This window comes from Berghia stephanieae, chromosome 1, assembly GCF_034508935.2.
Source record: "Berghia stephanieae isolate SIO BIC M18660-M18661 chromosome 1, UCSD_Bste_1.3, whole genome shotgun sequence".
Lineage (NCBI taxonomy): Eukaryota > Metazoa > Mollusca > Gastropoda > Nudibranchia > Aeolidiidae > Berghia > Berghia stephanieae.
In genome coordinates this window covers 290,388-306,775 of record NC_088360.1, presented here as the reverse complement: position 1 = coordinate 306,775, position 16,388 = coordinate 290,388, and the positions used below count along the sequence as shown (strand labels likewise).

At 35.4% G+C, this 16,388-nt stretch overlaps 1 protein-coding gene across 3 annotated transcripts in view; it reads right to left on the bottom strand.

Moving 5' to 3' along the window:
* Positions 1–2,819: 2,819 nt before the first annotated feature.
* LOC144965782 (uncharacterized) overlaps positions 2,820–16,388 on the bottom strand; it is a 97,498-nt gene continuing 83,929 nt past the window's right edge. For 2 of the 3 annotated variants that reach the window (XM_078901512.1, XM_078901493.1), the window contains exons 3-6: positions 15,689–15,819; positions 11,764–11,887; positions 10,057–10,181; positions 2,820–3,274 (exon numbers count right to left, since the gene is read on the bottom strand). In XM_078901512.1, the coding sequence (XP_078757638.1) occupies positions 10,064–10,181; positions 11,764–11,887; positions 15,689–15,819 (373 nt within the window). In that variant the 3' untranslated portion in view covers positions 2,820–3,274; positions 10,057–10,063. Of the gene's footprint in view, positions 3,275–3,907; positions 4,053–10,056; positions 10,182–11,763; positions 11,888–15,688; positions 15,820–16,388 lie in introns of those variants that run through there. The other variant, XM_078901502.1, reaches the window with a different exon arrangement.

The window sequence follows — 16,388 nt, the reverse complement described above, 5'->3', positions numbered from 1 at the left end:
CTGTGTGCCCTGATCAACAGCCTGCGCTGACCCGTGGGTCAAATTGACGAGTACATGAGTTGACTGATCAGTTGGAGCCTCGACCCCCTGGTTGCCATGCAACCACCAGAGGGCATTATCATCCTATAAAAGGTAGTGATCAGTGTCCCTAAAGTCGCATCTGTGAAACCACGTCATAGACGTCCGCCAGCGGAAATCGGCAGATTTGTCACGTATCCAGTCACCAATTGGTGATTACATGCCGCCAATTAGAAGGATCTTGCTGAGCTTGACCACCAAACTCTGGACAGGAATGCTTTTCACGTGGGTGAGATAATCTTTGCTCCCTATGTTCACTTAATATTTCCATTTATGCATATGACATGAGGAATGTTCGAGACGCTCGTATTTCAAGTTTTAACTCTTTTCTCATTTTAAACCGCTTTGCTGAGCTGTACTTCATCAAATTTTTGAAAAATTGTCAGATTTGATCTGAAAAGGTAAATCTTAAAATTTACCCTGTAGAATCCATCCACAAATAATTGAATATGTCGCATGAGTGGGTGTCGGATACCTGGCAGCAGACTGTATGTAATAGAATGACCATTCTATCTCAAGTTATTTGATTTTCTACTCTATTACCACTTGTCGCTATCATAACTTCTTTTATCGTATGCAATAATCTGTTCGCCTGTCTTTGATATCTACATTTCTTTACCGGACGTTGGTCGTTGGTTGACGTATGCCATGGGTGACCGTTTGCGACGATTTGGTACACCTAACAAAGTACAGGATTGGTGGTGGTTTCCGATACGATGATGGTGCTGGAAATAGGTAAATTGACAATGCTCTGGAAGATTTGGTGAAGTTCTTTGGGAAAAGGATTTGGTGTTGCCACTTCAGGCAACGGTAGACGACTAAGTGCATCTACATTGTTGTGTTGACCAAGAACGTGATTAAGTTGGTAGTCGTAGGCGCTCAGGATGACCGCCAATCTTTGTACTCTAGATGATGCGTGAACCGATTTATTTTCCCCAGACAGATCCAATAATGGCTTATGATCAGTATTTATTGTGATGTGTCGGACAAAGATGTATTTATGAAATTTTCGTAATCCGAATATAATTGACAACGCCTCTGTATCTATCTGAGAGTAGCTTCGATCGGCTTTATTCAACGATCTGGAAGCAAACGCATTGGGTTTTTCATTTCCATCATAGAGACGATGTGACAGAATCGCTGATATGCCTCTTGGTGATGTGTCGAATTTGATAACGACAGGGATGTTGGGGTCAAAATGGACAAGCAGTTCAGTTGACATGAGACAAGATTTAGAATCCTCAAATGTTGCTTTCTCAGTTGATGTCCATTTCCAGACACTTCTTTTTTAAAGTCAAATCCGAACTGAGCATTGACAATCGATGCCTGTTGTGGGGCACACGCATCATTGTTCCATCGTCTCTTCAGCAAAATATTATGTCACTCATTCACAAGGATCATATTGGAATCGTGCGAATGCAAATGCTTACGAGAAGTTACGTCTGACGGCTCAAAATCGATCTTGACATAAAATTCTATGTTAAATCATGCATCAGTTGTTTGTTTTAGAAATGTACCAGCTTCACCCTTACAATCGTGGAATTGGCCAACCATGCACTGGAGTCGTGTCCATATTGATTTTGCTGGTCCATTTTTGTGTCATATGTTTCTGGTAATTGTGGATGGGCACTCGAAATGATTAAGAATTCGTGTCATGAAAAGGATTACATCAACGGATACTATTTTTCCACTTCGTACCGTATTCGCAACTCTTGGATTACCTGATAAAATGGTATTGGATAAAGGTCCATCGTTTGTCAGTGAGGAGTTTGGTGATTTTCTTCGGTTTAATGGCATTCAACACACCATATCACCCATCTACGGGCAAATTAGAAATGGAGCAAATAAACAACGGTAATGTTCTTGAATGGGCGAATATATTCCTTCTGAAATACAGGTCAACACCACAAACAACTACTGATCTCTCCCAAGCTGATCTGTTACTTGGTAGAAAATCAAACTCGGTTGGGTTTAATTCACGACAAGGTTCACAATAGAACTTAGATTGTCAGAACATGCCATGAGATTTTACTAATGATGACAGTGTTTTTGTTAAAAATCAAGGCTGATTAACAATATTTGCCTGCTAAAATTATTGATAAAACGGTTCCTGACTCTTACAGAGTTAAAATGTATAAAAATGATCCAATTAAGCGCTTTCATGCGGATCACATTATTCCAACTCATGATGATTTCAGTGCTGGCGCATCTCTCTTTAAACAGGGGGAAGGGGAATCAAATGCTGAACAAATGATTATGAGTAATGCAGTGAATGAGAAACAAATTGGTTCTTCAAATCAATCACAACAAACCACCACAACTAAAGATTATGTAGTAGATGGATGGTGAAAGTACAAAGATCACATCTAACAATAATGTTCGAACCAACCAATATTGAGAAGGCCCCACAGAAAAAATAGACGACCTGAAAAGTTAAATTTGTAAGCTCTCTATTACCCTTGATATATTCCATGCCGGTAAAATCATGTTTAACCATGATGGCTATTTAGACTAGATTTGATTCGTTGATTTAACAGCACCTTTATTTGTCTTATTTTCATCATGATAATCGCTCAAGAGACTTAAGTCACCTCACTATATTATTAATGTTATATCACTATGTTGATCTTGTTCTATTCACTTCTTATTATACCCCACCAGCAACCAACTCTTGATGTGAGAAAATTCACCTGTTAAATCACTATCAATCAATTAAGGAAATAATCAACACAAACTCATAATGGTTCTAACTATCTTTAATCTTTATTTCAAATTTCAATCAATGATTCAAAGCGAGTGTTCAACGTATGTAAGACCAATTTGATCTTATTTCCTTCACTCGCATTTGTTAAGGTTGGGGGAATGTAATATATTCAATAATTATTGTTGTTAATGTTACACTATTTACGACTTATTAATATGACGACTCGCAATTGTAACTGCTGTAACTGATTCTCCTTTATTGAACCATTTTTAATAAAGAGTAACGTCTTCCGGTTGTTTCTACAAAATGCCAAGCTGGTGTTTGAGATGTGTAAATATCATAATTAAATCGATTATCAATCACTATCAACGAAAACATCATATTTTACCTATATTGAAGTGTTTCTAACTCTCCCCCGGTCTCTCTCTCTCTCTCTCTCTCTCTCTCTCTCTCTCTCTCACCGATGTTCTTTTCCAGCTGGATTGTCACAGTCTGTGGATTAAAGAAGATGTCATTAAAGCCATGATTCATATCACAGGACAACTTTCAACACCACAATAGTCTTCTTCATCAACCACTTCAACACAATCATTATCAACATCATCATCATCATCATCATCATCATCATCATCATCATCATCATCATCATTATTTCCGTGTACCTGTCCTTATGTGTCCTACTTAAGCGAACAAAAGATAACTAAAGAATCCCACACACAAAAAAGTCAAAACCAAAAAGATAAAAAACATTATTATTCACCCCCCCCCCTTTCCACTAAAAGTTAAATTAGGTGTTGCTGTGTCTTTGATAGTGGTGCACAGTGCACTCATGTCAAATCGTTTATAAGTAATGTTAACAATTAGTTCTTATTTTTAATGGACGCCCTGCATTCCAACCTACAAGGTGTTTGGTTCTGATAAATACGTAGCAGACTCATGTTTACGTATCTAATTTTAGAATTATAAGAAGAAAAATGAAGATGTCTATTTATATCACAGACTTAAAAACGAATAACATTTATATAGTTCTTTAAGTCGAAACCTCAAAGCTGAGGATTATTGATTATTTACAAGGCATGCTCCCAACAAAACAAAAACAAAACAAAGCAAAACAAAATAATAACTTGAAAATGGTTAAAACTTCTGAATGAATGCGCTGATTTTAATTGTGCAAACGAAACACAACAGGTAGGTAAGTTGTCTTCTCCATTGAAAACACATTACGGTACCATCATTGAGCGCGGTATAAAAAGTGCCGTGCAGTACCTACCTGAAAATAAAATAGATAATACTCGTAGAATCTCCCGTACTCGAATACCTCCCCCCCCCGTCCCCACACACACGTTTTAAAGACTTTGGCCAGAAAACTCGTCCTTCAAATATCGATCGATTAAAATGACTTTCATGTTGTTAGACCTGGAACTTGACTGAATTCCAAGTTTGAGAGTATTTGGCAAGATGGCTCGTTTTAATCTATCGATGAGTGTGTGACTATTTCTTTGGCCAAAAGTTTAAATATGTGTTTACTTTTCAGAGTACCCCCGTTTTGAAAATTGATCAAAGTCTAAGATACCAATTGAATTCAATAGGCTGATTTCACGTCCGCCCACCAACGAGAAGCTTGGTGTTAAACAAACGAAATCGGTACTTTTTATTATTCATGCTGGCTAGAACTTTTTCACAAGCCACGTGATCAGAATGTATAAAAGTCAAAAAATGATCAGATTTATAATGTTTTTCTCCTCTGGATACACTTTTATGCTCGTTGGAGAAGTATTGTTCCGATAGTTTAGAACCAGTTACAAAGTTACTATGCGTCACTCTACCTCGTACCCCAATTCCGAATTGGGTTACAAATGAAGAATCACGCCGTGACTGTCAGTTCACGTTCGACTGTCAAGAAGGCTGGACGCGTCTTGTTTTGTCTATTTAATGCAAACAATTGTGTTAATTTTTCCTTATCCTTATTGATTTTTAATCTGTTATTAGACCTGTGACATACCAATTCCCATTGGAGCATATTATTAACACTGTGAAAGTGGTGCTTAATGATTTAAACTTTTGAAGAAAAATGTTTAAATTACTTCTAATAAACAATGGAGCCAGATAAAGTTGAAGAGTTGAATAGGGAACTTTCTACCCCCGCGGGGGAGAAAACTAAAACAGTTCCCATAACATCTCCCGAGGGAGTGTTAATTCATACAAAAGTATATTATTAACACTGTGAAAGTGGTGCTTAATGATTTAAACATTTGAGGGAAAATGTTTAAATTACTTCTAATAAACAATGGAGCCAGATAAAGTTGAAGATTTGAATAGGGAGCTTTCTACCCCGCGGGGGAGAAAACTAAAACAGTTCCCATAACATCTCCCGAGGGAGTGTTAATTCATACAAAAGTATATTATTAACACTGTGGAAGTGGTGCTTAATGATTTAAACATTTGAGGGAAAATGTTTAAATTACTTCTAATAAACAATGGAGCCAGATAAAGTTGAAGATTTGAATAGGGAACTTTCTACCCCCACGGGGGAGAAAACTAAAACAGTTCCCATAACATCTCCCGAGGGAGTGTTAATTCATACAAAAGTATATTACTAACACTGTGAAAGTGGTGCTTAATTATTTAAACTTTTGAGTAGATAAAGTTGAAGAGTTGAATAAGGAACTTTCTACCCTCGCGGGGGAGAAAACTAAAACAGTTCCCATAACATCTCCCGAGGGAGTGTTAATTCATACAAAAGTATATTATTAACACTGTGAAAGTGGTGCTTAATGATTTAAACTTTTGAGAAAATGTTTTAAATTACTTCGAATAAATAATGGAACCAGATAAAGTGGAAGAGTTGAATAAGGAACTTTCTACCCCCGCGGGGGAGAAAACTAAAACAGTTCCCATAACATCTCCCGAGGGAGTGTTAACTCATACAAAAAACCCAATTTCTTCTCCCGCGGGAGAGAAAAAGAGGGGTAAAAATGGAGAATGTAAAAAAGACAGTAGAACATATAAAAGGAAATTAGAATCTAAAACAAAAACAATTGGAAATGAGGCAGTTAATCAGGGCCATCACATTTAGTGAGCAAGGAAACCCACTCTAATACCCACGCCCATAGCAATCCCCACGCCTCAAATTCGGAATTGGGACAGTTAATTGTAGAAGGTTTCAAGTCACTAACGCATCTATTAATGACTAATCACGACTCCAGCGAGCCGTCGTTAAAGAAACGAAAGCCGAATGAGAGCGAAAAGGGGGGAGAAGGCACGCACACAATGACCGCAACCAGTGACCTCGACGAGCTAGAGATGCTCGAAAATGATATGACATACGAAGATGAGAAAGAAGAAGAGGTGGAAGAAAGTGAGGACAAAGATGAAATTGATAATGAAATAAAAGAACTGGAACAGTTTTTTTAATGTACCAGAATCGTTTGGTGAAGACATTCACGAATCGGTGGCAAAGATAGTCAATAATGGAGTGTGCGCTAATGTCAACAGGGAAAAAACCAAGAAAGTGTTGGATAAACACCTTTGCCCTAAAAACACCCCCAATCTCAGAGTCCCTCGAATTAACCCTCAAGTATGGCGTATACTGCCTACTTATGCAAAATCTAAGGACACGACCATCAATAACATTCAATTGTTAATGAGCAAAAGTTTAACCATAACAGCTAAACTGCTGAGCGACTTAGTTAAAAGGAGCCAGGAAAAGGATAATAAGAGGGTAATAGAGGTCAAAGCAATGACTCCATTAGTCACGGTTTTGTTAAGAGTGGGATCAGCTGTATATACTAATTGCAGCCAAATTCGAAAAGAAGCACTTAAGCCTTTTCTGAATGAAGAATGTAGAGAATTGTGCAAACAGAAAGAAAGCACATCAACGGAGTTCCTTTTCGGAGATAATTTAGACGAAAGCATTAAGACAATTAATGATACCCACAAGCTTTCGAAAGCCGTGACAAAACCTGGCACGTTTCACTGTGATGGAAAATCAAAAAATGGTCAAAGGAGGATGCCTTACCCCTCACCATCCAGAACCCACAAAAGCAGAGGGGGAGAGGATGGCGACCGATAACAAGAGGAGGACGGGGAGGAAGGAAACACTTCTCACAGAACCAAATTTAACTTTAGGACAACAATGATAAATTATGAAGGGAAAAGAAGACAATAGCGCAAGTTTAGAATTTAAGAATACTATAGATCATTTCACAGAGGGGAAAACAAGATTATATATACAGAAATGGCAGAAAATCACTAAAGACCAGTGGGTGTTAAACCAAATTAGGGGAGTTTACCCAGAACTTTGTTTTACCCCTGTGTAAACTTTTATCCCAAAAAGCATAACATTTTCGGAACAGGAAAGAATACTAATTGAAAGAGAAGTTAGAGAATTGAAAGAGAAAAATATTATCCAAGCAGTCAGAGGGATGACGAGGATAACCAGAATCAATTGTATTCTAATATATTCGCTAGAACTAAAAGTAAGGGGAACCTTAGAATTATTCTCAACCTTAAGCATTTCAATAAATACGTTAAATATACACATTTTAAAATGAGCAGTCTTCAAGAGGCAGTATATCATTTCAGGAACAATACTTTGCTTGTTCCTGTGACTTAAAAGATGCTTATTTCAGTATTGCACTACATGAGAAAGCTAGAAAATTTTTCAGATTTATGTTTTCAGGGGAAAGTTCGAATTTACTTCATTCGTAATGGGTTTCACTGATGCTCCGCGGATTTTTACAAAAGTCATAAAACCAGTACTTGCTCGCCTGAGAGACGAAAACATTATCATAATTATGTATATAGACGATGCCCTCATATTGGGGAGAACAGATTTGGATTGTTTACGAGCTTGTAACAGAGTTTGGAAACTATTTGATGAACTGGACTTCACAATAAATACCAACAAATCTCGCCTTATACCAACCCAAGAGATTACATATTTAGGGTTTGTCTTATATTCAAAGACAATGACCATTAGACCAACAGAGGAAAAGATTAAGAAAATGAAAAATCTTTGGGATCATTACATTCGTGAAGAATTTATTACCATCAGAAAATTAGCGGAAATCATAGGAACACTGGTTGCGGAAATCATAGGAACACTGGTTGCAGTTTGCCCTGGTAACTAATATGGAAATATGTTTTATAAAAGATTGGAGATTTATAAAAACAAATCGTTAACAAAAAATAAGGGTAATTTCGATAATATTATTGTTATAACAGAGGCTATAAAGAAGATTTAAAATGATGGCTTTCTATGGTGGGCAGTTAACCTATTAAGATAGGACCACAACCCGAAGGATTTATCTTAACATCAGATGCCAGTAATACTGGATTGGGTCGAGAATTTGCAGGAGTTAGAACTGGAGGTTTATGGTCAGAAGAAGAAAGAAGATGGCATATAAATTATCTTGAATTGAAAGCGGCTCTTCTCACTTTGAAAGCATTTTCTTCTGATTATAAAGGCCACTCTAAGATTACTTTATTTTGCGACAATACGACAGCTGTATCATGTATTAACAAAAAAGGCAGCATGAAAGAAGAATGCAATAATATAACCAGAGAACTATGGTTATGGTGTATAGAGAGAAATATGACAGTCACAGCTGTACACATACCAGGAAAAGAGAATACTGAAGCGGACAAAGCTAGTAGAGAAAAAGGGCTTGAAACAGAGTGGTCTCTAGAGAAATCTGTCTTTGACGACATTAACACAGAATATGGGCTCTTCCAAGTTGACGTATTTGCTAGTAGAATAAATCATAAAATAGAACAGTGTGTTTCAGAGAAAAAAGATGCAGACGCATGGAGAATAAATGCTTTTTCATTTTCTTGGTCTCATTTATATGCTTATATTTTCCCTCCTTTTAATCTAATTATCAGAATCCTACAAAGAATAGAAACCGAAAAAGTGGATTGTGTCATGATTGTTCCGGTTTGGAAATCACAACTATGGTTTCCAAAACTCATAAACTTATTAACAGATGTTCCACCCCTATTACCAAAGAAAGCCAACCTTCTTCATCATCCAGTAACAAAACAGAAGGTTCACCCCATATTACACAACAGCAGAATGATAGCCTGCCGCTTGTCCGGGAAATTCTCGAAAGTGCAAACACTTCAGAAGAAATTAGTGAAATCATTATCAATTCATGGCGACGAAATACCAGAAAACAATATACTACATACATCAGGAAATGGCTGGTATTTTGTAATAAAATCATTAAAAATCTTTTCCGCCGTTGGCATCAACACTACTTAAATTTTTAAAGAAATCTCTATAGATACCACGAGGAGAGGGACAAAAAAGACAATGGAGTTAGCGGGCATTGATATCAGTATTTTTAAGCCCCATTCCACCCGGGCAGCATCTACTAGCAAAGCGGCCACAAAAGGAGTTCCACTTTGTATAATACTGAAAGCGGGAAGATGGAGGTCAGAGACCACGTTTAAAAAATTTTATCATAAGCTAGTGGAGAGAACGAAAAAGGATTTCAATAGGGCAGTACTGGATGAACAACAAATGAGTAGTGCTACGTGGATTTCGTAATTTACGTCATAACAGACAAACGCTTTAAAGCTTCATTTGTAACCCAATTCGGAATTGCGGTACGAGGTAGAGTTCGAAAATTAAACGAACTCACCTGTGATGTTTAATTGAAACTCTGACGAGTCCAATTCCGAATGGGGAACAAATGCCCACCCATTGGTAAATATCATCGAAACTCATTAGACTATAATATAATAGTGTTATAGATTATACTTGTATGTATGTGTCCCATCCCGTTCCATTTGTTCCGTATGTCTGTTCTGACGCGTTAAAGCCTGACAGTCACGGCGTGATTCTTCATTTGTTCCCCATTCGGAATTGGACTCGTCAGAGTTTCAATTAAACATCACAGGTGAGTTCGTTTAATTTTCGAATTTGGAGGGAAGTGACGTCACGCCTTTAGAAGCCTATTGCCGGAAGAAAACTATGTTGTGTTGTTGTAGGATACGCAGAAGTTTTTACCTGCGAAAATGAAGTGGCGGCGTTAGTACCAAAAACACGAAGCTGTCAGACCGATGAACGGAGGCGAAGTTGATTTGAGTGACAGAGTCGAGATTAGAAAGGAGAAGATAGCAAGGGCCTCTATCAACACCGAGAACGTGACCTACAATATTCTTCAACAAATCCGAGTTTTCTGAAATCATGATGTCCATCTTGATTATATGGCATTAATCATTTAAACAGCGGTAAGAAAAATACATTCTACATGCTTTAGAATTACCTCTGTTCTAACCACACTTGTTGATACCGGCTTGAATCATCTTGATATAGCCGTTGAGTCTTACACTTTGAGCAGAGCATTTTCCCAAAAGCGTCTCTAAGCATTTCTTTGCCACACTACCTTTCCTGAAAAAAAAACCAAATAAATAAATGAATAATTACGTAAATAAATAAAGAAAGAAATCAATAAATAATTTTAAAAAAGAAATAGAAAAATGAATATTTCGATGTATGGACGAATAAATAAATAGATAACTTGGCAAGTCAATTGAAGAAATAAATATATATGAACTTCACTTAGTTGGGTGTCCGGATAGGTCTGTTTGTAGAGCAGTCGCGTTATACGCTAAGGGACCTGGGTCGGTCACGGTGAAATATATTTTTTTTTCGACATTCATGTCCTCCAGCAGTGATTGGGTGTAATAGGTCCGAGGAAAGTACCTTGCGATAGACTATCGTCCAATTCAAAGGGTAGCAAGAAATTGCTACAGTCCATCTAAGATTATTAACCGGAATTAAATCCAGTTCCATGGGCTTTTAGGGACAGAAAACATTTCGATTATTTTTTACATGCACGGTACTGTTCACAATGCTTAATCAGTAGACAAACTAGTTCTTTGGGTGAAAGTAATAATGTTGTAAAATCATGAAAATCGATATTTGAGCACTTAAAAAAACAAAGAACAAACAGGGCTCTTCTTCTATGTGAAATAAACGTAACTCTAAGAATCAAACTGGAAAGTTGTTCTTTTTCTTATGACAAGTCTAAAATCAATTCCAGGATGCACCTTGACGCGTCAAATTTGGTTTGTAGATTTTTTTTAAATGGCGAAGGGGCGAAAGGTCTTATCGATAAAGCGAGCGTTGAGCAAAATATTGAGTATGTAGAGTGTTATATTTTACAAAATAAGTTTAGAATATTTTCTTTGTAATGCACGTAGTAATCTATTTTTGTTAACTCGCCTGTTAGTCCTTTTAACGACGGAATTCACATATTTTTGAAACGGTACTTATGCACCCTGGGACGGTTTGTTTACATTATCAGAACATGTTCGTTAAAGAAAAATATACTTATCACATGTCAGAAGGGCTTTAAAACTTTTTAATACATTGGAAATGTGAATTGAAATTAGACATGAACTGTTATTAAAGTATTTTCTTGAGATAGTATTACATTATGTCACTTTAAAAGATGCTCATGGATTTACAACAATGTTCACTCATTGCTACGTTGCCGGTTGATGTTTTGGTTTGTTTGGTTCATTGTTATTGAGTTCAGGCGCTTAAATAATAATTATACACTTAATTATTATAAGTAGATATCAATTGTAAGAGTTCTTGTACACAAACGTATCCCGTCATTAACCCTCTTCTTACCTACAACAGGAAAATTGTCACATTCGTTACGATTCAATCAGCATTTTTCTTTAAAGATTTGTATTGCTTCGTACATTTCAAAATTTGAAGCAAAATGTTTGATACTGCCATAAGAACTTAAGACTGTTAAGCAAGGCTTGTTTTGTTGCACAAAATTATAATAGTATATCCTTATTGTTTCTAAATTTGAGAGTTTAAAAGAAACAAAAATACAGTTGTGTTGGAGAGGAACGACATTTCGGTACAAATCCTGAAAATGGTAGGTAAGGAGAGAGTTAAAGCATTTTAATTCCAGCAATCGAGGGGGTTTTCACGATGTTATTTCACGTACCCTTTAAACTGTGGACAAAATTTTGTGGCGTCCTTCGATTTTGGAACGAACTCATAATTTTTGGGGAGAGGATCCAAACAGTTTTCGAATTCCTTGTAAAAGCATGTCTTGCTATGGTCTAGCTCTAGAATATGATGAATTAAAATAGCATAACATATAATATAACATTTATTATAATGAGGGTTGCTTATGTCAAAGAAATTTATGTAGGCTACCATGTGAAAAAAAAGGTTCAGATCAATAATTCTCAGATATAACTAACTGCGACGCTGAGTCAAATATTAATGTGACTCTGCTTATTACTTTAAACAGATTGAATCAATACCATTCATTAAACCTTACATTAAAGCTTGGTATTAGCCAAATAGAATGCTACTTCTCAACACCTTTCTCGATAGCCACAGTCCACCTTTTTGGAAAGGAATGTATCCCGTCCTCCTAAAACTGAGTTGAATGAACTTTGAGCCAATTTTTCAGTTCTGTCTTGGCTTCTTTGTCATCTTCAAAGCGATTTCTCCTCATTTCCTCCTTCAGTAAACCAAAACGGTGAAAGTCAGGTGTCAAGTCTGGTGAATAAGAGGGGCGAGATAGCGTTGTCCATCCAAATAATGCGGTTACCTCCTTTTCCTGGCACTTTTTTTTCTTTTGTGTGTGTATTGGGTATGTGCGTGCGTGTGTGTGCGTGTGTGTGTGTGTGTGTGTGTGTGTGTGTAAGGGTATTTTCACTAAGAAAAAATGCTTGTTTCATCTCAAAATCCGATCTTACTCGGCGAATTCTTGATTTCATTTGCTTCAGAGTCTCTATTTCCTGTTCAGAGTTGACAATGACTCCATGTGGTAGGAAATCAACTAGGATTACATTCAAATGTCCCAAAATATTGTAGCCATAAGTTTCTAAGCTGAGTTCTCAGTTTTGAAGTTTTTGATCTTTGAGGGAGAGGGGTGTTGCCATTTCATTGATTGTTGCTTCGACTCAGGTTCATATTAGGTTCAATTTTCATATTAATATTTAGTGATTATTCTTCTGAGAAAGCTGTCATCTCTCCCACTTAGCCGGAGAAGCTCGGAACTGCTATTCACCCTTTCCGCTCTTTATCATCTGCCTGGGTACCCAACGAGCAAGAGACATTTGAGAATCTTAAGGATTTGACAAGTTGATGGGCACTTCCATGATTGATTTCAAAGTCTCCTGTAATCTCATCAAGAGATTTTCTGTCAAATCTGCTCATTGCGTCTGTCTAAATTTTATTCGATGAGTTGACATTGACTGGACAAAATCATCACGAGGTTTGTAAGATAAAGACATGGTTGAGGGAGTGTCAGAATAGATGTTGGATTGCATCTCATTATCTTCTAAATGACGAGAGACACGTTCAACCCCTCCCATGAAACACCTAATGCTTGAGTTATGTACACTTTCAAAAGGCGTTTGAAAATGTAACTCGAGGCTTGTTCGAAAACAAGAAATTCAGTGACAGCGATTTTGAACGGCCATATTTTTGTTAACATTAGACGGAATTAAAATGTTCAACTTTTGGTTTAAGGAGTACACGTGGAAGCGTAAGTTTATTTAAGCGAAATATGACGTCACAAGAAAAAGAAAGGAATTCAGTAGGAGATATGTCCCATTGCCTTTTGACTCAGCTCATAAGCAATAAAAAAAAAAGATCATTTAAATTCTCATTCATTAAATTAATTCATATTTTAAATTATATTTTTGAAATGATTCATACTTTTGGATTATTCGGTTTTAAATTTCAAACTGTTCCATCTATTGATGAAATGAAGCAGACAATAGTTAATGCATTGAGAGGTAGTACCAGTTCTAATATTGCATCTCTATAATGTCTTCCACTAATGTCTATAAAGTTTACTAATCTAAATATCTAAATATATGCCTTTATCATTCCTAGGGACTTTCTACTCATACCAACGCCAAGCTATCGTCTCATTTTTGCTTCAACCACCATGCTTCATTCTGTAATTACAACAACAACAACAACAACAACAACAACAACAACAACAACAACAACTACTACTACTACTACTACTACTACTACTACTGCTATTACTACTATACTTACTAACTATCTACTATACTACTACTACTACTATACTACTACTACTACTACTACTATTACTACTACTTACTACTACTACTACTACTATACTACTACTAACTACTACTACTACTCACTCTACTACACTACTATCTACTTACTACTACTACTACTACTACTACTACCTACTACTATTACTACTACTACTACTACTATACTACTATACTACTACTACTACTATACTACTAACTACTACTACTTACTACTACTACTACTCTACTACTCTCTTACTACTACTATAACTACTACTACTATACTACTACTATATACTACTACTACTTTCTGCTACTACTACTCTACTACTATCTACTACTACTATACTCACTACTACTACTACTACTACTAACTACTACTACTACTACTATACTACTACTATATACTATACTACTACTACTTACTACTACTAACTACTAATACTATTACTACTTACTACTACTACACTACTTACTACTACTACTACTACTACTACTACAACATACATTACTACTACTACTATCTACTATACTACTTATACTATACTACTACTACTGCTCTACTAATACTATACTATACTTACTACTACTACTACTACTACTACTACTACTATACATACTACTATACTACTATCTACTATACTACTATAAACTACTACTACTACTACTATATCATATACTGAACACTATTCTAACTAATATACTACATACATCATACTTTATTAACTCTATTCTCAAAAAAAGCAAAATGGGAGATTAATCATTGCTAAATAAAATGAAAAAAAACTGGAGAAAACTTTTCAAGCTCAGCTCCTTCTCCTTATAAACAAATGCATTTAGCATCACAATCGTTACTTCTATTGAATCACTGAGAAGCGACATATTTAACTGAATAATGATAATGATGGTGATGATGAGAATTATAATAATAGCAAATAAAATAATAGTAATAATTATAATAATAATAATAATAATAATAATAATAATAATAATAATAATAATAATAATAATAATAATAATAATATCAACAATAATAATAATAATAATATTAATAATAATAATAATAATATTAATAATAATAATATTAATAACAATAAAAGATAATAATAATAATGATGGTAATACTACTACTACTACTACTACTACTACTACTACTACTACTACTTCTACTACTACTACTACTACTACTACTACTACTACTACTACTACTACTACTACTACTACTACTACTACTACTACTACAACAACAACTACTACTACTACTACTACTACTACACTACTACTACTACTACTACTACTACTACTACTACTACTAATAATAATAATAATAATAATAATAGTAACAATGATGATGATGATAATAAATAATAATAATAATAATAATAATAATAATAATAATAATATAATAATAATAATAATAATATAATAATAATAATAATAATAATAATAATACAGACGCATAAAATACCGACAATGAGACATACATAAACATAATATACGTAAATATAATGCGCTAAAGTAAAATTTGGTAATAGGTATATATAGTGTAATAATTTTGTAGTCTGTAAGAATAACTACATAGTATAAATTTCAAGGGACATACAGATTATATAAATATCTAGAAAAGGTAAGATCATAAGGTAATGATAATAATAATACGAATTTTAAACTAACGTACGTAACCCTAAAATAAAGTAAAGCGTAAAGGAAATTTTACATGTCATTAAAAAATTATAATGAGATTTCATTATATTGACTATGAACAATATTTTCATAATCTTGTAATTCGTATCATCATAATATTATCATAAGATATTGATATTTCAATGTTACTTTCGCATCTCGTGTTGATGTCTTCTTCTCTCTCCTTTATTCCACTGGTGATATCCTCTATAAGTTGGTCACTGCTGTCCTTGCAATCTTCTTTCATTTTCTTCAAACAGCGTAGAGTTCCTACATCATCTCTTGTTGAAGAGAAAAAACAAACAAAAACAAAAACGGATTGATGCAGACAAACGTGATTATCTCTTGTCTTTTCACAAATGATTCCAATTTGTTCCTACGAATGTTTAATGTGTTCTCAACTTTTTGACAAGTTGGGGATAATCAGTGACATTTAAAACAAAAGCCCTTTCGCAATGGAACCATTAAATCCCGTCGCCTAAGCATTCCATAAAGGAATGTAAATAATCCATCAAACGGGATATCTGATGTCAACGGGATCAGCCATGTTGTCCAAAGTAAGCAAATTGGGGGTTAATAATCTTGCCCCCCCCCCACCCACACGAAAATGCCTGAAGCGGGGCTCAAACCTGAGACCTTCCGGATCACGGTGCAAAAAGCCTTAACCACTCGACCATCTCGCCCTTATTCGTATATGTGGCCTAACGTCTCTTTACGGTAGTGTTTCGGCGTAAGCCAGATACTCCCCATAAAGTGACATTCAAGTTAAAATGGACAGAAATATTATATTTATTTAGTTTCTGTTATCTTAAGATACTATAGTAGGTAGTGATGGATATTATAACATTTT